Below are 22,220 nucleotides of genomic sequence, written 5' to 3'. Positions count from 1 at the left end.
CGTGTATCGATGCGGTCACGCGCCAAGAAAGAAAAAAAAAGCGTGTAACGACAATCGTCAAGGAGGAAAGGAGAAAATCCGGCAGTTTGCGATTTTAACGAGCGTCTTGAATATAGTCGCCGCATTATTCCCGGCAGAATCAACGACCGTTGTGAAACGGACTTTATTGCCCCCGGTGGTCGTAAAGAGCGCACTAAACCGCGTTTTAATATATCGGCGCAGCTACGACAGTCGGTTTAGAGTTTTTCTCGTGGGTACGAGGGGGGAACGTAAATGTAATAAACGCGTTAGATGGTCGAAACGCGGTCGAAGACGGTCTCGCGCTATCAAACGCAACGTTCTCGACGCATTACGATTTTAGCGACACCGGTAATATCCATTTCGCGTAATGCGGGTAGAGTTATCGTTAATACTTTAAATGTGAACAAATTCGTCCGAATGAATATTTTACGAATCTGCTTCGGACAGGCTGCGATTAATTAAACCCGTTTGTTTTAATAATTTGATATTCATTCGGCGCGGTTTATCTTCGAAATTACGATTATTTTGTAAATTGTGAACGCTACAATGTATATATAGAAAATACATATGTGGAGAGAAATTTGGTCGCGCACACACGCTTTGCTTTTAAATATAAATTAATTCGCCCATATTTTTATTCCATTCGCGCTCACGAGCATTATCAATAATTGCGAAATGTATATTTCAATCGGTCCTGTTCTTGCGAAAATAATAATTTCGCTGAAAGCTTGTAACCTATGTTAGCGTATATTATAAAATGTAATTACATATTTAAATTCATCGCGATTCTATTAAAATGAGAATAAATAAAAGAGAAAAACGATTAAAAAATCTAACTAACAATGTTTCTGTTTCTCCCGTCGTTGCATTTTTAAATAAATCTTATATTTTTTTTTTTTAAATTGTGTTTTTTTTTTATTTAATGTCTAAAACTTAGCTTATAGCTTGTCTTTTTCTTGTGTAGCGTTCTGGCGGATTTACGGAGAAAATGGAAGATAGTTAAAAAATGCAGATTATCACGGGGATTGTCTCACCACCAGAGTTCCAATGAAGTAATTGGCTTTTAATTAATAGACCTCGGTAAGGAGGAGACGGAATTGTCGGAAGGTCAGGATCTTAATTATCGCGAGACTGGAAACGCTACTTCCGTGGTCCAGACATCTAATACAAGTAGAGGAACAACGACAGTCGGCTATAATAATGGAGTGAAAACGTATAAACCCGATAACAGCGACTAGAAATATTTACCCAGATACTATCGATACTTTCGACATTTATATGAATTTCATCGCGTAATCTTTTTTTATGCCAGCAGTCGAGAAGAAAGCATCTCAGGGTGTATTTTTATTCCCGGTGTGTCTTTTCATATCTGCTCTTAAAGTTGAAGATAAATCGAGCCTGCACATCCAACTGAATTTTCATCCACTGACTCTCCCACTCAGAAAACCGGTGTGTTGAGAAAAGGTTCCATTATTATAAAAACTGGAAACTTACTCTATTGGTACTCGTCTCCGATTCGTGACCGATTTGATTGCGAAAACGATTCCCGCAATATCTTTTCAATTCTCGAGCATCCAAACGATATCGATCATGATCGATATCTACATATATTGCCGATTCGTCCCCTCTCGCGAAAAGAGAAAGAGAGAGTGAGAGAGAGAGAGAGAGAGAGAGACAGAGAGATCCTTATCATACCCTCCATCGTCTCAATGGAAATCGCGCCTGTTACGAACACACATTAGGCGATGCCGACATCTGACTCTGACCGCATACGACTTGCAAATTTCGTCCTCGATGTAGCCCCATTCCGCGGTCGATTCGAAGCTTTGATTTAATCGAGAAAAACGTAGCATACAACATATATACGTGGACACGATAACTATTTATGCTCGCGTATTCATGTTACTACGACATAATTCGGTGAATTCTCAACAAGATATATCGCGGAGCGCTTTTAATCCTCTCACCCTGAGCACGCGCGGTATTCCCTTCGTACCTAATGTTATTTTTATATCTGATGGAGACGTTCGGAGAGTCACTCGACTGGCGACTGGCGCGGTTAGTGCGCGCACTTCGCGAACGGAAACACGAAACGAAGGACATACTCATACTAATGTATAGGGTGGTATCGAGCGAGCGCCGTGTCGGACAAAGTGCTTCGTGGCCGGCGGTCTCCCGTCGCGCTCGCGATTCGCGTGCTCGTAAAAGTCCACGAGCTCAACAATTACATGAAAGAGTCGTAAAGGCGTAATGCCCCGTGGCCGTGGTAGTGTTGTATAACGACTTCGTGTACCGGAGCATCCTTCGTCTCGCACGACTGGTTGCCGCGGCAGCTGAAAACGCGTCGCGACGTCGCGGTTTTGTCGCGTGAAAAATTCGAGGGGAGTCAGACACGGGGAATGGCTTTATGCGTATATACGAGATGTATCCCGACTATATTACTCGCAAAAGGGACAAACACGGTAATAATTGGAAAAAATCATCGTAATCCAACGAGGCGAGCAACGGTCTTCTTACGTTCTCGATGCAGGAAAGCAAATTACGGCGATTACCGAGTAAAACCGTAACGCGATACTTTAACCAGTGATATTCGCGGTGATCGATGATTAGAGACGGACAAAGCACGACGGATGCGCTACGATTGTACCCGCAGGAATGGATGACGCGAGTACGGTACATACCTGTTGCTAGTTAACGCCGGTCTAAACTCGATACTACGATAAATTCTTGCTACATCGGTAATCAATCATCAATGATAAAACGACGCGATAGAACGATAGCGCAATAAATATGCTTTCGTGTGCTCGTCAATCGAAATTTGATTAAGTGCATTCCGTGGTTTCGCTATGTTTCGCGCCGACGTTCGTTACCGCGCGGTGAACGGAACAATAAGCGTGCGCACGCTATATATATACGAACGAAAGTGGGATAAAGTGTGATATGTATACATTTAAAGGCTGTCACGCGCGCGCGTGAATCGCGGCCCGATCGATCGTACGCGCCGCGATAAAGGGATCGACGTACCGATGCGAAAATCGATCGATCGAGGAAGCCAGAGCTCATACCTGGGTAACGCAAGCTCTTGTACGGCATACACGCTACGTATGTACGTACGTGAGACGATCGCACGATTAATCTTCGTGTCGGCATGAATCGGCGGAAATGCCACGTCCACGCGAGAGCGAGCGCCGTGCATTTTATATCAAGTTATTTGCATCAAACGCGCGACCGCGCGCAGACTACGGCCTATAAATTATCGCCCGCCTATAATGCACGCTTTGCGAGCTTTGGGCAACGAACTCGGGATCGTAAACTTACGATGCGACTGCGAATAGATGCGTGCTTCTATCTTTTAATGATAAATATTTTCTTCATAAATTTCCAAAGTTTAAAAATATATGTATATATACTTTAATCTTAATCTAGATTTGTGTACTTTCCTGTGGACACTAGACGATATAACATGAAAATTATCGCGTTACACAAAGACACACGTCAAGATAAACACTCTATTCTCGAAATTTTTCTTTTCTGAAATGATAGATGGGAAAAAAATGTAGATGCCGAGATGTCGGCACAACTGGCGTGAAATTAAAAGAGGTACTCTTCGACCTCCCGCGAAGAAAGTGGTGCACCTCTTCACGCTTCACGCAGCTTAATGAAGACGCATACACGGCGACGGTGTATCGCGATAACGAAGATCTACGAGCGAAAGCAAGCCGCGACTCTACACCGGCGTCTACGTGTATAGTATACCCTCGCGGGACAAAGCCGAAAAACAAAGCCAGAAGAAGAGCCACAATGGCAAAGAAACAACGTGGCACGCGTACGATGTAACTCTAAATTACTTCCTCTCTTATACCGCAAGACAAATATATTTTTATCACGAATCAGATTTCGAAAGATATACACTTCAAGTTTTTGAAGCGTGTAATTTAAACGTGTTAAAGTATTTTTTTTTTTTTTTTTAAAGAGATAAATATAAAAATTATGTTTCGATATATATTGCAGTATCGCATCGTGGCACAAATTTAACGAGCGAGCTAGATATAGAATATTTCCTATAATTAACGTAACGCTTCAGCCAAGAGGTAAAATAGACTTTACGAGGATTAATCTCTAGGTGTGAAACGAGAAAAACGCGTCGCGCCGTTCGATCCTTTTTTGCGAAAAATACGATTTACTGCCGATTTTTGTTCTGCGATAGGTTCTGTAAGCTTGTGGACTCACCATGACATAGTGGCGCTGCATCTCCGTCTTCTCCTGGGCGAGTTTCTCCAGCTCCAACTTAATACTGGACAGAACAAGCAGGAAATCACACGTGTAAGCTAAACATTAGTAAGTGCAGGCGACATTCAAAAGCTGTGGAGGCAAAATAAAGGAGAGCTGGGGAGCCTCTATCTTTCGCTTTGCAACGGGGGAGAGTCATGTGGCACATTTCGGCCACAATAGAGAATATAACGCCGTTAAACGAGGGATTATCGAGACGTCAACGAGTCGAGGGGTCTCTGACTTGGGTTCCGTGGCGAATGAGGGATGCGATATCGTGTTTGAAACGCGTCGTTTCGACGATATAACGATTCGTTTAATCTGTCCCGAATTTTTTTCGCACGTTTTCTTTTAACCTTCCGAATCGATTCGTTCCTTCCACGCCTCCCCAAATTGAGGAATATTGCGGAGGGATGGTGCACAGCCAAGCCATTAAAAACACACAATTAGTGCAGCCGCAACAAACATTGATTATAATTGTTATATACTGGCCATTGTGTATACGTGTTTGTGTATATATGCGTGTATCTGCGTATGAATTTCATGTTTATCAAAGTGGATCGTGGAAAATATTGCAAGCGTCGCGATTGCGAGCGAATAATTCATAAAAACGCATTCGTCGAATTTACGTCGCGTTCGATTAACAACAAAGTCCGTATGTAAATATAAACGATCGCATATATAACGCGCGCGTACTTGTTGTTAAACGCGAAATGACGAAAATATTATCCCCGAGCGATAATTAATAATTCTGCAAAAGAGAGGGGGAGGGAATGTAATCGTGAGGAAATTCGCGCACTTAATCCACCTCTCGTTCGAAAAGAAAGTTAATACGAAATCAATACGAGAATCGACAGCGGCAGTGCGCAGGTTCATTAAGAGTTAATCCTCGTCGCGCCGTGCTTTTTCCCGACGCGTTAAAACGCGTATTAATATTCACTTGGTCGACCACCATCATGTTACCCGTCGACGGCGACATCAGAGCGGGACAAAGACCCCGTTCGCGGTGCGGCGATAACTTTTTTAACGACGACAAGCCCGCGTCGTATTTTTGTTTAGCGTGGCATTCCGGGGCGCAGGGAAATAATCTCGCGGTGACGACGACCGACAAAACCGCTTGTGCACCGCGGCATATGAATGCGTTCGTATGCGCCTGTAACGCTCGAGTGCATCGCGTTGCTGCTACTGCCGTCGTCGCCGCCGTTGCTGCTGCTCCATGACTGTATACCTGACGATAATGCGAGTGTGGATGCGTCGTCTCTCTGTATGATCCATGTTTCTCTCCGTGTTCCCAGTATTTTCAGCGCAATGATAATTTCACCGTTTTCGCGTTTTCCTTCTCTATACGCGCGCCCAAAACTCCAGTATTATACCTCTGACATTATTCTGCGAGTGGATCCGTGACATTTTTATTCTAATTGCGCTCCAACGTACGATAAAAAGCGTTACAAAAAGTACACACGTGTTATTATCGCGGTTCGGAAAACTCATCTCGGCAAAGTCAAATCGGTTTTGTTTTTATAATTTCGTCTCTCTTTTAGCTTCTTCGTAATTCGCTTGCGAAAATTGAAATAGCTCGACCGCGACCGAGTGATATCGCTTTCAAATTCACGCGCGACGAAAACGAATTCATATTAATCCGGGAACAACGGTAAGGTGATTTATATAATTCTATACATGTATGTGTGTGCATATGTATGTATGTGTCTATGTAACGCGCTGTCCCTTTCTACTTTCTCATCCTTCTCCCGGCTTACCATCACGTAATGCCTCTGTATCTCTATTTTTTCACTGGCCAGTTTCTCGCACTCCAATTTAAGGCTGTGTAAGAAGAACAAGAACAGAGCATTAATATCCAGCAGCCCTCGAAATCGTCGGAGCCATTGTCTCTCCGCGTGTCATTCTTCGTCGCGATATTAAAAAAGCGCCGTTTGTAATATGTATGTATCGAAAAAATAAAGGAGATTTTATAGTAACTGCATAAAAGCTTCAGCGACAGAAAAAAAACGAATAAAGACAGTCTTTACCGATTTTTAAAAATATCATAATAAAAATATCAAAAAAATTCCTGTAAAATTTCTATCTTCTTTTTTTTTTTTTCTTTAGGAAAAAATTCAGAAGCCGCGTAATATCGGATGCGAGATCGTTTAAATTCGAGGAAGACGATAGAATGCATACGGTAATTCCAATGCGGCGTTTAATATTCGTGAAAGCCGAATCAAAGTACGCTAGATGCGACGCAATCTCATCTATAAGGCGATAAATTAGCACGGTATTAACGATCGTGCTCGCAAGCGGCAACTCTCGTTACGCAAGCGGCAATACTCGCACAGTCGGAGAGTCAATTAATTATTTCAGATTGACGCCGTGCCAACGATTTACGGGACGAATTATCGGGAATCACGTTGCGTGCTTAAACACGCGCGATTATTACACGCGACCGAGGTAGGCTCTGCGTTTCACGCAGTCGGACACGTTTTTATCTTTCCGTGATTAATATCTCTAGCCATGAAATTTATGAATATTGTTCTCATAGCAGTGTATATAGAAATTTATTCCAATTTAGACAGGTTACCGATATTGCTATTTGAATCATTTTTCTTTTCATATTTTAGGCACTTTGCACATCGTTCAATCTTCGTAAACTGGGAGCCAACTCTTTTTCTACATACACGACTCTGCGACAATGGTTAGAAGCGTAAATTCAACGATCGAAGAAATTATAATTATGCCAACGAGCTTTTGCCAAATCTATCAAAGAGCGTGACGCGATGTATTTTATGAGGAAACCATTGCGCTCTGCGATTGCAGACACGTGCATGCTTGCACAGCATACAGACGCGCTATCCAAACGCGGTCCTTCTCCAGACCGTGCGCATACTTCGATGTACACACAGTTTCCGGTCGGACAAACAATTATCTACCTACGCCCGTCGTCCGTACGTCAGTCCGTGCGTTTCGCGTGCGCGCCTACGCGGTATTTGCACGCACGTCTAATGGATACGGCCCTGCGGTGTCTACGGGCGCGAACCCGTTTGCTCCGTTCGACAAACTACTAACCGCCGAGCAGAATTTACATCGCGCTCAACTATCCGTCGGAAAATGTGTAGTTTCGCCGAGAAAACAGGAATTCGGTAAATTTTGCTAAAAATGAAACCGGCGTAAATTGTTGGATAAGTTGCGTCAGTATCTCGATTTCCTCAAAAATATTACAATTGTAATATAACTTCAATAAATTAATCAGAATAAAATATATCGTCGCGCAATCTAGAAGAAAAAAAATTGTGCAAACATTTACGTCGGAAAAGTGATTTCAGATAATGGAGACGTACGTTTATTATAATCATATTGATTAATTATTAAGATTGAATAGTTTGTAGTAAATTAGCTTTATCACGTTTTATTCTTATTAAATAAAATATTCTTATTAAATGAAATTAAAATATTACGTACATCCCCGATTGACTGCAATTTACAAAGTTTGTGAATATTAAGAAAAGGAGGATACCTATGATATTGAGCCTGCAAGAAATTGAACTCCTCCTTGATACGATCACAGGATTCGCCGACAGAAAATTTGAACGGCTGCCCAGGCTGCGGTGGACCCTGCAACACAAAAACATCATTAAATGTATTAATGCACCGCAATCCCTTAACGCTATTAAAGCCCATAATACTCCAAGATTTATTCCAAATACTTTGGCGTCTCGCGTACTCGCACATAATTCGAAATCGATATATAAGATTGGACAAAAAAAAATGTTGCCGCTTAGACGTATCACGACAAAAAGACAGCATCACATCCCATAAAGAAATTAATGCTTTCATTTTTCCTTTCTTTTTTTTTTTAAATCTTAACATGATATATTTTTCTTCGTTTATTATGTCTGCTATCGTTATTTCTGTCCTTGTAATAACGAAATTTAATGATGTTTGCAGGCTTTCGTCAGATAATAATTTTGGTTTTTCAATCTTTGGATATCTTTCGGATCGTACAGAAACTTTAGTAATATTGATAATATTATCAAAAAAAATTTCGTATATTAAAAATCCTAATCTCTCTAGTAATTATATTTCTTATATCTCATTTACACTGAGTTTCTATTCGTACATAATTGTATCTTTTGTACATCGCATTATTTATAAAACACAAATGTAACGATAAATAGGGGATAACGTAAAACTTGTTTGTAATAGCTCAATGATTTTTTATCGATTGAAAGGGAAAACCTTTAAAACCATGTTATTATGCAATCAAATCAACGCTACTATTTCCGTTTGAGTTTAGGGATTGAACTTGTGGTCAATTACCTGAATAAAAACAACTTCAGTAATGATTTAAAAACAGCATGTTGTGTCACAAACATTATTCTTTAATTCTTATATAACATTCTTATATGTATATTCTTATACGCGTTTTACTATCCTTATATACACTTGTATCACTTCGATAATCGTTACAGCTTACATAGGTTTGTTTACCTTATAAAAAAAAAAAAATTAAATAAGTTTAAATATATAAGATTTAAATATATGTTTTAATTTTTTTTAATAAATAATAAAAAACAATTTAAAAACAACAAAACTAAATACAAAAAACGACGGCAATTTCAAATTTTCTCTGGGATGTGTGTTTATTACCTCTATTAAAGTATATGTTTCAAAGTTAATTATTTATAGCTATCTCAATTATAAAATATTGCAAGGTGCGTTGTCTCTTTTCGTCGCAGAGTATACTGTAGTAAATGCCGACTGACTTTGGTAGCTGCTGTATCAGCGCCCACGAGCGTAAAAGCCACATTATTACCGGTGCTACCCACCTCCGTATACCTGTTAGTAATAACGTTACGAGCGTGTTATCGATCGTTTTGCACGTCGTGCCCCGCAAAACGGATACGCCACTATGGCCTCGTAAAAGCCGGAATAGCTCTCCCTCTCCCTTTCTCCCTTTTCCCCGTCCGAACGTTCTCTCCCGCGTCGCACGATCTAGATTCCACGGCGGCCAAAGAATGCCAGAATCGCGGTGTTTCGTGCAGGAACTCGCTAACGATTCGCCGACGATCGCGACCGCGTAATGAAAATCGTGCCAAAACTCGTAAAATAAAAATCAACTCCCGGACGCATTATTGCGCTAATGACTTGTCCGTGACATCAGCCAGTCCTCACGCGATACAGCTCGAACATAATAAATATAAATGTCCAACTAACCGATATTCTTCTTTTTACATATATAAACTTTCACATTATTATTTATATTTATAAAAAAAAAAAAATAATTTATTATATTATTTTATTAGAAACATATTTTTAATTTCTGTAATATCTTTTACCTCTTGCTTTTATATTTTATTAAAAAGCGAATCAAATTCTTTGAGAGAAATGATACGACGTAAACTCGTACGCGCCGTATCTTAACGTGCAGTAGCCCTTTTAGAGAAGGCTTTGTAGCTATTTGTATATGTATAGTCACCGCAACGTGTTTTATTAATTTCCACGGCTTCGTGTCGGGCTTCTCTCCCAACGTGTGCATTATCGCACATGTATGTTCAAATTAGACCGAGGATTTGCGCGGCAGCCGCGCAATATCTTTAAACGGCTCAAACCCAAGGTGGGCGAAGCCGTACCAGACAACACTATACGCATCGCGCATTTATTTGCGCCAACGTACGAGCGCACACACATATACATGTTCTCCGCAAGCGACTTTTTTAAGCGCAACATCACAAAAGTAGAAATTCTCTCTCATCTATCGAATGTTAAAGAACGGAAGAGCGAAGTTAATGCGAATTGGCGAAATTAGCTAATTGCAGCTAAATCGCTGATCCAATTTGCATGCGACAAGTCACGACGGTCAATCCAATTAGTTTATCAGCTTTTGTTCCTGCGGAACGAAGCGTCAGACCACAACGCTCTGCTTGTCATTTTGCAGCTCCTTAACAGATCGATACGGTAAGAAAATAAAAAAGTGGCTCCATCAGAATATTAAGAATCGTGAAATAGATTTTTTTCAATCAATTGTGCATTCATAATTGTTATAAATTATGCTTTGTGACATGGCAAACACATAATTATGTAATATAAAAATATATCTTTAATATTATTATATATATATAAATGCCAAAAGTACGATAATATCTTGTCGATAGTGAGAAAAAAAAAAGGGATATTTTTCTCTCTGAGATTGTTTACGAAACATTTATCGTTTTTGCATTTTAATCGAATGAGCGACCGATGGCCTTTCCGCATGGATGAGAGACGGAAAAGCAACACCGTCGAGCGTGCGACGCGGTTTAGTAGCGTGTCCGTTGAAAAGCGAAGCGCGCGAATTATGTCGTTTCGACGAATAATGAGAGAACGTAGCCGTCGCGCACGTCAATCAGTGTCCTTTACGTGTCGCGGCCGATTTAATTATCCGATTGATCCGCCTCCTCTCGCGCATCATCATTCCCGTCCCTCTCTTCCCACTCGCCGCGCCTTTTTTTTTTTTTATTTTCCGCGCGATCGAGAGCCTGCGCGCGTTATCGTCCCGACAAGAGCGTGAAAACGATAGCCAGGCTCCGGATAACGACGAACAAGAATTGGCATTAAAGCGCAACGATCGCGCTTTTATTGCTTTTCGAGTCTCGCGCGACATTTAATACATCGAGGGCCGGCGGCATGATACCGGATTGCCGTTTCGCAATATATTATCGCGAACGGCTCAATGGAGCGAGGAGGCCGCTCAATGGACGTTCGTTAAAGCCGACGACGGGCGACGTCGCCGTTTACGGACAACGCTGCCCCTACGGCCGGTGACAGACAGAGAGAGAGAGAGAGAGAGAGAGAGAGAGAAGGAGGGAGACGAGACGACCCGACCATGCTAACAGCAACTAGACCCAATCGGTTGCGTTTGCAGCCACTCAAGTACGCTTAAGTGGCGCGTATCGCCGCGTCTAATTACGTTACCTCCATCGATCGCGCCGTCCGTCATCCACTAGATGCCTGATTATCGGCACGTATTATCGGACAGGTTAACTGCTCTCTACGGTGTCCCCGCCTGTGAGATCAAATCCGTAACCAAATACCAGGCACGCGCGCGCTCAAGTGCCAAGAACATTTGCTCATCTCGAGGTACGCTAAACGGACTTGCATTAGTACGTCTAATGCAAATTGAAATGCTACTGGATTAATCAGACGTATGCCTATTTGAGATATTCTCGAAGAAAAATGTTCAAAATTTGCTCTTGTGTTTCCTATTTATAATCTATAATGCACATATTTCAATTTACATACCAACTTGTTTTATTTAAAAAATTATGAAACTCGTCAAAGCTATTATCAAAAATATATCGCAATTTTTTCCTAAAAGAAAATAATGAAATTCATTTTGATTAGTTACTTTTACAACATAATATTGGAGAGAAACAGCCATTTGTATCACCGGGAGCATCTGATATACCACCCTAATCAAAGAGATGGTAGTTCTGAGAGTTGGTGGCCGGGTGTACTCGTCCGCTTTACTTAGAGACTCTCGTGAGAAACTCGCTAAGCCATGGCGGGATTACGCAAAAGGACGACGCAAACACAGGGAGAACGGACGGGAAGAGCTTCGAGAGGGTCGGCGGTTTTCGTCGTACCGCAAAACCACCGACTCGTGGCGCGGATTCCAAAACCACCCGGCGACCAGAACCGACCGCGTTCGCCCTATAAGCGTACCTCTCTCTACCACCTTCCGTTATTTCGTGAGAGAGCCACTGGTCGCGAAATATCGTCGAAATATAGCGCGCAGGCAGAGAGAGAGAGAGAGAGAGTATAGATATTGAAATACGCTTCCATTTCGTAACGGTTTAAGTACCGTAATCTGAATTTCCTGAGAATATTCGATATCGCGCGCAAGATAATCACAACCGCAATCGACGATATAATGAGCTCTAGTTTAATGTAATTTTTACAATTTCCGCAACAAATTGGCCGAAAAACGATACGGAAATCGATGCGCCGGATATACATACAAACCGATTGCCGAGCGAACGACCTCGGCAAACCCGAGCACGATCGAATACTGAAATTATGCAACGCGATAACAATTCCTGTAATATCGCCAGACAATACGCCTCAAGATTTGCATGAGGTGCGGAGTGAGAATACACGAAGCCGGGGGGAAGAGAGGGCAACGGACGTACGAGCGGTTGTATCTTATTGATCATTATGATTATTCCCCGTAGCAGACTGCGAATTCGCCCCGAGACTGCGGGGCACGACCGCTATTTGCATAAGCAATGCATTTTGATTCGTAGACCCACATTGTACTCGGCACACGGGGAATGACATAAATAATGCATAGAATAATGATAGCGCGAGCGACGCGACGCGACGCGACTCGACTCGGCTCGGCTCGGCTCGGCTCGGCTCGGCACATCGCGCGCGAAAGCGAGTCTATCGCGAGACGAGACGATTTTCGCGCACGTAATTCTTCGGTATGTTGAAATTGCGGTGCGCCGCCGTGCCATGACGCATGCATTTCGTTCTACTCTCGTTAACCATTTACCGGCGCGCGCTATATAACCCGTCATGTGATTCGCGCAATCTTCTCGTACTCACGCGTCGCGGTAAATCTCACCGGTTTGTATGCCGTTCTACTTGAAAAAATGCGAATAGAAATTTCTAAAGTGTATATAAACAAGAGAAGAAATATCTTTAACGTATCAAAAATGCGAATAAAGAAAACCTCTCGCAGATCTCGAGAAGGTACGAGTATTTCTACTGTTAAATTGAGACTCGCGCAATCTCCCGTATAACGCTCGCTGAACCGTCTACTTAAATTTACGAGAAGCACGGGAATATAGAGTTAGCGTATACAGAGCGTGGTTAATAAAAGCATTGCGGCGCAAGACGCTATTTTACGAGAGGAGGTGGTAATCTGTGCCAACAATGTATCTATAATACGTTCTTTTACACGCGTCAATTTAATCCGTCGCGTAGTCCGCGATGACGCCAAGCGAGCTGCAAACACCTGACGCGAATATACACACAATTCTCTGTCCCGACATAGGCAGGCACTCGTGCAGATCGCTCGATAAGAGGCGACCGCGGTAGTTTAACCCGCCGAGCAATTAAGGCGATACGATCGGCGAAATAACGTCACACCGACACGGCGCTGGCTGGATATGTGAATAAGTGCCACCACCCTACCCTCTCTCGTCTCTCTCGTCCCACGTACACAGCCTTCTCCTCGTCCCTCTCTTTCTCTCTCAAACGTTGATGTATTTACACTCGAATGCTTTGCATGGCGTCTCGCGTGCGCACGACGCGACAACCACGACCACGACGACGACAACAACGATGACAACCAGCTGTGCACGCCAGAGATCGTCGCACAGGGAACTTAACTTAATAACACGCGGATGCTGACGTTTATACACTCCGTTTTACCGTTGGCGTTGGCAAATGTTGGCATGACTGCTCTCTATCGAAATTGACGTCCTCCTTTTAAAACACGATTGCGCCAAAAATCGTTTTACGCGTTTCGACGGACGAAAGAAAGAAATAAAGTGTGCGGATAAAAAAGAAATTGGCGAAATGTGCATCGCACCCACGTGTGGATTTGTCAGCACAGTAATAAAGAAAGTATGCAGCAGTAGTGATCCACAATTGTCGCGGACAGAAATCAAAAGGTTAAGAACCCCTGTTGTATTCTGTTGTATTTTGCGGATATTACATCGGGCACGCCATAAAAAGAAATGTTAGACGTGACAGGCTGGAGGTGAAATACGAGATAACAGAGCGACAGAGAGAACCGGGAACGTGGAAAAAAAGAGCATGCGAAAAAAAGGAGGAATAAAGATTAAGCGAACAGAAGCCGCGGGCAAACAAAAGGGCCCGAGAGCTATGATTCGGCCGTTCTGAGTAGACCAGGTAATTACTAGTTGAACCTCGGGGAGAGAACGAGAGAGTCTTTTTCCTCCGCACTTCCCATCCTCGACTGGCTCTCGACCTCGTTGAAGGCGAGAGAAAGAGAGAGAAAGAGAGAGAGAGAGAGAGAGAGAGAGAGAGAGAGAGAGAGAGAGAGAGAGAGAGAGAGAGAGAGTGAGAGACAAGACTCTGGGGCGAGAGAAGAAAAACTACGATGGTAGATAAAAGCGCCACGAGAAAACTCCGTCGGACTGCGCGAATGAGCCGCGCGTGGTACTTTAACGACACAAAGGGAGCTCAAATATCGGCCAACTGTCGTGGCCCGCTGCTGCTGTCGCCTCTCTCAACTCCCCGGAACAACCGTTTGCTCTCCTCGTCTCCCTTTCATCGTCTGGTACGCTCGGTTGCCGGTAGAAACGTGAGCAGGAGGAGAAGAAAGGGAAGGGAAAGGGGACTTCGACAAAAGCGACGGCGCTACAAAAGCTCCGGCGATAATAGGAAGCACGGCGGGAGCCACCCTGGCAGTTCGGCCACCTAATCTGTTACAGTCATAAACCCCGTTCTCGCCCTCCTCTCTACCCCCCATGCCTGCCGTTCACGGTACCGCCCTTTTACGAGCTGCTCTCCCCGAGAACGACTCACCCTTACGTAAAACGCTCGTCATTTTTTTTCTCTCTCTTTCTCTCTCGCTTTAGAATTTTTTTGCAGATTGATTCTATCAACGGGGCATTCATCCCGCATTGTCAACGAAACAGTCATCTTATAGATACGCGCGCGAATAAATCGAATTAACATCGAACTTTGCGTCGCAGCTTCTCTGTGAATTTTTAATATTTGACGATAGTCAAACGATGTCCTTTTTTTCCCTCTCTCGATAGAGCATCGCGCCTCTCGTAATATCAACGGTCCTTGAGGGCGTCGCGCGATACTCGACGGGGAATCTGTAACACGAGGGTCGTCTCCCTCGGGACCGAGGGGAGAGATCGCGGGAATATGTTATAATTACCGCCAAACTGAACGCTGAAGCAGGAGTCAGGCGAGAAAAGAGGGGAAGACGGAATCGTACCTACCTACCTACCTACCTATCTACCCTCTTTCGCTTTCGACACTCGCGACAATACCACCCCCTTCCGATCTCCCGGGGCCCGATACTACCGGCTCTTTCCCCCTCTTTTTACGACATCGCGCGCATCGCGGCGCAGCCAGTAACGTCAAAATGAAATTTCTAAGGACGAGGACGGCCGCCAACTCTCTTACCGCTCCCTTTTCACGATAATCTCGTTACCCACTCCGACAATCGAGGGTGGAGGGCGAGCGGCACCCCTTGTTGTTGTCTGCCACCCTCGTGCGACGAGGGAGTGCGTACGTCGAGGCAATGAAATCCGAGCACGCGGCCACATCTCTCGAGAGCATCTAAATTGCGATTCTAATCGCCGCTCTTGCGAGCACCCTCGACCGTCTGTATCGTGGATCATAAATGCGCGATCACGCTGAGTCATAATGCGCATCCGCCCGAATTGAAAATGACAATCGATGATTCTCGACGAAGGAAAAAAACGTTCATGGAAATACTCGCGATTAGGCGTAAGAGTAAGAAATTAGTAGAGCAAAAAAAAAAAAGAACCGTGAGTAAAAAAGAGAACTTCAGCGATAAATTTATATATTCTATGAAATTAGAAAAAAAAGACGCAAGAAGAGAGCTACAAGACCATATGTCGTACAACCGTAAGAAGTAAATGATTTTTGTCCATACACGCAGCGATCACGACGGGGCCACTCACGAGTCAACTGCATTCAATTCGATGCGCTCCGAAAGCTTCGTTTTCGCATTAATCGTTTTTCTATGCTCAGCCCAGCTCGGCGAAGAAAGAGAGGAAAAGAGAGAGAGAGAGAAAGAAAGAAAGAACTGCGGCCGCGGGACTCGTTGCTTCCCTCCGGCGATCGAATACAAGTCGAAAAATGAAACGAATGCGGAGCGGTGGAACGGAGGGAGGAGAAAAGAATGTCTCCCTGATGTCTCCGGCTTGTCGAGCCATTATCGAAGCTATCTCTCGACGGTCGACTGTGAGCGTTTTTAAGAGCGCAGCCGACCTTTATCTGCGAACAAGCTATAGCTAATGTAGATCCCGACTGTGCGACTCAACTTTATCCCTTTTTTTTTATGTCTATCACTATACCCGCGGGCCGACTTCGTAATACCTGGAATAGAACTCTACACAGGAAACCGCTTCCCCTATTTTGTAGCTTCTCGTATTTCAAAGGAAGAAGTCAATCTCTTTGCAGTAAGAAAAATACTTTGCTTTACGAAAAACAGAGAACAATTTTTACACGACGAAACCATGCATATCTATTGTAGTATCCTTTTCTTCAAAAATATTGGTGCTATATTGTCTGTATAAAATACAAGATATAAATAAAAAAATACAAGAGATCGTAGCGTATCTGTGAGATATACTAAACGGAGAAAGCAAATAACGGAATCAATTGGAGGACGACAGGGGAAAAAAAAAAAAAAGAAAGAAAGAAAGAAAGACGAAAGGATGGTAGCCGCGGACGAGCTCGAGACGGTAGTATACGGTAGCCGGCGTGTATATCATTAACCTCATCCTCGTTTTTCGTCTCTCTCTCTCTCTCTTTCGCACGCGCACAGCCCCCAACCACCGTCCACCCCACCTTCGTGACAAGCATGGGTCTCAACGGGTCCGATGGAACAGGAATGTACCGTCTTGCTCTCTCACCCGCATCGCATCTCTCTCTCCTACTCGCGCGCGTATGTTTCACTCCCGCGCGCGCGCGTTCCCCTCGATATATCTTCCATCTCCGTCCATCCCGCGCGATACTCGTCCCGTCTCGCTTCCAGATGACTCCGACTCGGCGTAACACAAACGAGTAATTAACTATCTCCGTGTGGGACACGTGTTCCCATCGTGTTCTGTCTCCTTCTTCTTCCGTTTGTCTCTCGCTCCCACCTCGCCTCCTCTCTCTACTCACCCAGTATGTCTCTCCCGCTACCTTCCACCTCGCTCTACCGACTCTCCGTGTTTGCACACACTCTCTTATGTTAATTCGGCTTAACGCCCAGAAGCCCTCGAGGGGACGAGACGAGCGTCTCGTTTCGTCTCGCCTGGCCGAAAAATTACAGACGATCACGAAAAGGGGGCTTACGACGACTGGGGTGGTCATGGACGATCTCGTGGAAAATAATAGGGATGTTCGTCCACTCGTGTGTTACGATACTGGGGAGAAGACACGAGTAGAAATGTAAGGGTCGCTCGTGGGATATAAATGTTCCTAACGTTATTCGTTATACACTCGATGCGATTTGCGTCTTTTCATGAGAGCTTCGCGTTAACGTCAACGATGCCGCTAATTTTCCGCATGAAACAGCTCTCGATGAATCTGACGATAGTTTGTTTTAATTATAAACTTCCAGAATTGCAAATATTTAAAAATTCTACGATTTACTTCCAGTCAACAAATTTTTTTTCCACTTGACAGTTTTCAATTTTCTCCAGATTTTTTACAACCGCAAACTTTCGCGATTTATCATTCGATGTGGTTCGAATAGGAAAAGCGTTGCATCGGCAAGGATCGATAGATAGGTAGATAGAGAAAGAGACAGAGAGAGAGAGAGAGATATGCTACCAACAAACTCGATTATTCCGACGTAATCCACAGCGAGCGTCTAATGGCCGGGTAGTAATACCCGGTCGCAAATTTATCCATAGCATTCATCTTCCCATTAGCGGTGAATAATTCCGTTGGCGTTTACGTGTCAATTCCCCATTCGTCTGGACTGTAAGATGATTGGCCGCAGAGCAGAGGAGATGGTGTCGTCGCACGGTCACGACCTCTTCCGCTCCCTCTTGCTCGCTCTTATATTCCCGCTCGTTGAAAAATCGAACCGAGAGATCAAAAGACACATGATAGTGGATAACATTGAATAACTGCAATAGCTGTCGATAAAAACGCATCAGTCTATAGGGTGTTCTTTCACTAAACGCCCTTTCTTTTAGCTGTGGGTTCCTTGGTTAATTCTCACAATCAATTTTCCCTCTGCAAAAATGTGTGTCGAGGCGTTCATAGTTCTATTATAAACGATTATAGAAACAGAGGGCTTTTTGAAAACTAAACTTCAGAGAAATAAATAAATAAAATTATATTTTTCAATTAATCTCAAATAGATTTTGCTTGTGTAAAATTTTAATTTCAGACTTAATTATAGAGATATACATCATTAAAAATTAGAAAATTGCGATAAATGATGACCTCTGTCGATAATAATCGATAATTTCGTTGAGAAAAAGTAAATTCAAAATTAGCCAAACACAATCGACAATTTGCATAAACTATACTTAATGTAAGGGGCATTCTCTATTTACTTTATGTATGACAGTACTATTTAACGTACTATCCACATGCGAACATAATCACAAGGCCATTATATAATACAAGAATGATATATCAAGAATAGGATATTACTATTATATTTAATATAGATTAGTGCATTAATGCTCGGTTTAGTGGGCTTTACAGTCCCCTCTTCTCCCGTTATTTAATCCTTCGATAAACAGTTTATCCAGTGAAACCTAATCTTTTCACTCACCGATAAAGATAAAGGAAAGAGAAAGAAAGAGCGAAAAAAAAAGAGAGGCATGTGGTCACGAAATCTTGAACACGAAACACTCATCGATATGCTGCACAACGTAGAAACAGCGGGTGACGGAAAAAGGAAGAGGCGGGAAGAGGGAAAAACACGACAAACTGCCAAGTCTAACGCCAATTAGTGCCATTCTCTCGTACGAATGGGTCCGAGAGGTCCAAAGGGACCTCTCGACGAGGTTCTCTCGGACTTTCTTTTCATCTCCTGCTACCTGCAGATACGTCGAGAGCAAGCCGTATTTACCGCTTTATACGTATACAGAGTATCCGCAAAACCGCAACGGGTAGTATTTCAAACATGGTTTCCATGACAAATGTGACGTTGTCTTTTTTTTTAACGAGAATCTTTTATGGAACATTAATTTCGAATAGGAAAACGTCACGATAATTAAGCGTGAAATTATATCTCCATACGAAGATAAGGTCTAGGTAAATTTGAGCTCGAGTCAAAATGAAAAGAAGACAATCTGAATGTATTCGGATAACGGAAGAAAGCTGCAGGAAGCTAAATTAGAAATACTCATGACAGTCGGTCTTTTATAACTCTCTGCCGGGCTCTCCTTCGATCTTTCAATGGGCCAATTTGACCCTGAGAGTTTCGGGAAAAATCTTAGAAACTCGAGATCTCGGGTCTGACTGTTGTAATATATGAGGAAGATTATTTCAGCAGGCACAGGAAAGAGAGATCCGTCAAATTGTACGCATTCATTCGTTTCACTTATGCATTTAGAATTTTCTAGCGGCTGTAAAAACAGCCGGCGATCGAATAATTACACAGTCTAGCGAGACATTTAATCATCATGACGCGTGTGTTTTTCCTTTCTTTTTTGGATCGCGCATCAACGATTATTATTTATTACCTCGTAAAGCGTGTCGTGTTGAGCAAAGAGACGGAGCGACACAGGATAAATCGTTCGTCGTATCGAGCGTGTTGATCGCGACGGGGGAGAGGAAAGACGAGGGAGGGAAAAAGGCAGGCATCACGCCCGACCCATCATCGATTGCGTGTATCACGCGAAACCGCTTCCTACGCGGTCATCGCACATTAACGTGTAATTGTATCTAAAGGTAAATACAGACGCGATAAAATCGGTAAACGCGATAAAATCGGTAAACGCCTCGCGCGTTACGCGTTAGCATCGGCAGATGCGCGGCTATTGCGCGATAAGACCGCCACCGGGAAAGAGAAAGCGCAGGGTGAGGAAAGTGGAAATTAAAACCGTCGCTGCTCACGCACCGCACCGCTCGTCTCACATACACACGTAAGTATGTACAAACGCTCACGTACATCCCGCCGCAGAGTTCCTCTATCCATTCGGCGGCGCGGCACCGTGTAATTACGTCGGGCGAGAGCACGAGATCGCGATCCGGCTCGGCCAGGAAACGTATAATGGGAGTATAATGCGTGAAATTTACTGGCCGCATCGGCATAATGGACGACGTGACGCTCAAGATATCACCGTGATTCCATATTTCCGAGCGCTCCGCTCGACGCGCCGAAGCGTATAGCGCCTCCGCGTCAGTTTAGATCTCGGATTTTAATACGAGCAATTACCGAGACGCGGGACGGTACAGGCTGGACCGGATCGCCCCCCCCCCTCCCCCCCACCTCCGACATTCCATCCGTCCCGTCCCGTCCTCGCCATCGAATATTCGCATCGCGTCGCGCGTTTATCGCGCGCGGTCTCGGCCTGTAATTTCGCCGAGTCGAATTTCAACGTTGCATATATCACCGGATATCGCCGATATACGCGGCAATTCAAATTAAATTAACTCCGTCATGGTAGCGAGGAAGAGTCTGTATTTATCGACGGAAGAATCTAAATTGTTAACGAGATGGTATTTATAAATTTGCGCGCGTGACTCTGAGCACTTTGGGAATTTTCGAGCATCTGGTCAACACGAGTAGCGCGATCGTTAGAAGAGCAGTACTAGAAGAGCTTCCTGTATTACACGTCCTCTTTATACATGCCGTGAGAGAACCGCCGGCTTGTGCACAATCCCAGATTAACATATCACTAATTAAGCAGCATATCGACGCGTCATGGCGTACGAGAATAAATTGAAAAGAAAAAAGAAAAAAAAAATGAGAAAGACGCGAAGGAGTCTACGACCGGTTTACGCGCCAACGGGCTGACGAGCGCGCACAAGCGAGTTTTTTCAGCTGCGCACATTCAGACGCATTTGAACAGCGTGTCGGAGCAAACAGACCGATTAAAAGTATCAATATTTACCGAATCGGGGGTCCTGCGCAAACGTGCGCCGTACAGTTTACAGGAGGTAGTAAACCTGACGCGACGGCGAGGTCCGGTCTAATGCGCGCGTGTATACGCGTGTAACGCTGTTCCCACCCGCCCGTTGACATTCGCAACGTGTACCCTACTAACTAACGTTAGCGCTTCGCACCGTTGTTCGTCCATCGGTCCTTTCCCGCTAGCTACGGATCACCGCTCGTCATCCCATTTCCTATACTTCTTACTCTTTAGCCCCATAATATTATATGAGATACGCGAAAATATTTTGAAAATGGATGCAAATTTTCAAGATGTAAATAGAGAAAATGTCCATTAAATATACATGTAAAAAAGAACACGCGGAAATTCCAAAAATGGATATAAACCTTCTTAATGTAAAATGCATGAGAAAGGATTAAATATGCATGATTGATATTTATATATATATACATTTAACATAAAGCATAATTTAACATCAGTGCCATGGTTTTCAATAAGACAATTTTTAAAATGTATACATTGAGAAATTAATCTAAAGAAAAATATGTACCGTGTGTCTTATATATTACGGGACACCCCGTATACATGACAGACTGTAGATCTTTTCAGGGGGACTTTTCCATCTTTGTATCCACCTTTCACGTGCTACTAAGCTACCTGGCCACATCCGGCATAAACGGCTATTATTATTATTGTTATTAGGGGTTGAGCCTTTCTTTGGGCTCTCATTATGTTACACCGTTGAGCCCGTTCTTGGGGGCTAACAACACCGAATAAAACGACGTTTGACTTTTGCTGTCGCACGTCATAGCGATTATCGTTTACAATAACCGATTTCTTTTTCCACGAGTGACGTTTCGCGAGCGTTCGTAACTGCGAAAAAATTGTTTGTCCGTGGCATCTGTGGCTACGCCGAGCGTCATCTCGTTACGGCTTAAAAAAAGGCGTTAATATCCTGTGTAATGGTCGGCGAAACGTTATACGAGAGTCGAGCGAGAAAGAGAACCGAGAAACGGCGAACGTGACGGGACTGCGCAACGACAGCCCCCCCCCGACAGTCTCGTGGTGGATGATGAGTCGTGCGCGACGACGACGACGACGACGACGACGACGACGACGACGACGACTAAGTCGCCATTATCT

The 22,220-nt window shown here is 43.7% G+C and overlaps 1 protein-coding gene across 1 annotated transcript in view; it reads right to left on the bottom strand.

Annotated features, from left to right (window-relative positions):
* The window catches only part of LOC115237531 (protein groucho-like), a 102,134-nt gene that overhangs the window by 44,384 nt on the left and 35,530 nt on the right, over positions 1-22,220 (bottom strand). The window contains exons 2-3 of the mRNA XM_029810630.1: positions 7,799-7,896; positions 4,252-4,315 (exon numbers count right to left, since the gene is read on the bottom strand). Coding sequence (XP_029666490.1) covers positions 4,252-4,315; positions 7,799-7,896 — 162 coding nt within the window. The remainder of the gene's footprint in view (positions 1-4,251; positions 4,316-7,798; positions 7,897-22,220) is intronic.

Source organism: Formica exsecta, unplaced genomic scaffold (genome assembly GCF_003651465.1).
Source record: "Formica exsecta isolate Colony F162 unplaced genomic scaffold, ASM365146v1 scaffold3, whole genome shotgun sequence".
NCBI classification, from domain to species: domain Eukaryota; kingdom Metazoa; phylum Arthropoda; class Insecta; order Hymenoptera; family Formicidae; genus Formica; species Formica exsecta.
Note: the sequence above shows the minus strand (reverse complement) of the source record. Positions and strands in the feature narration are given on the sequence as shown.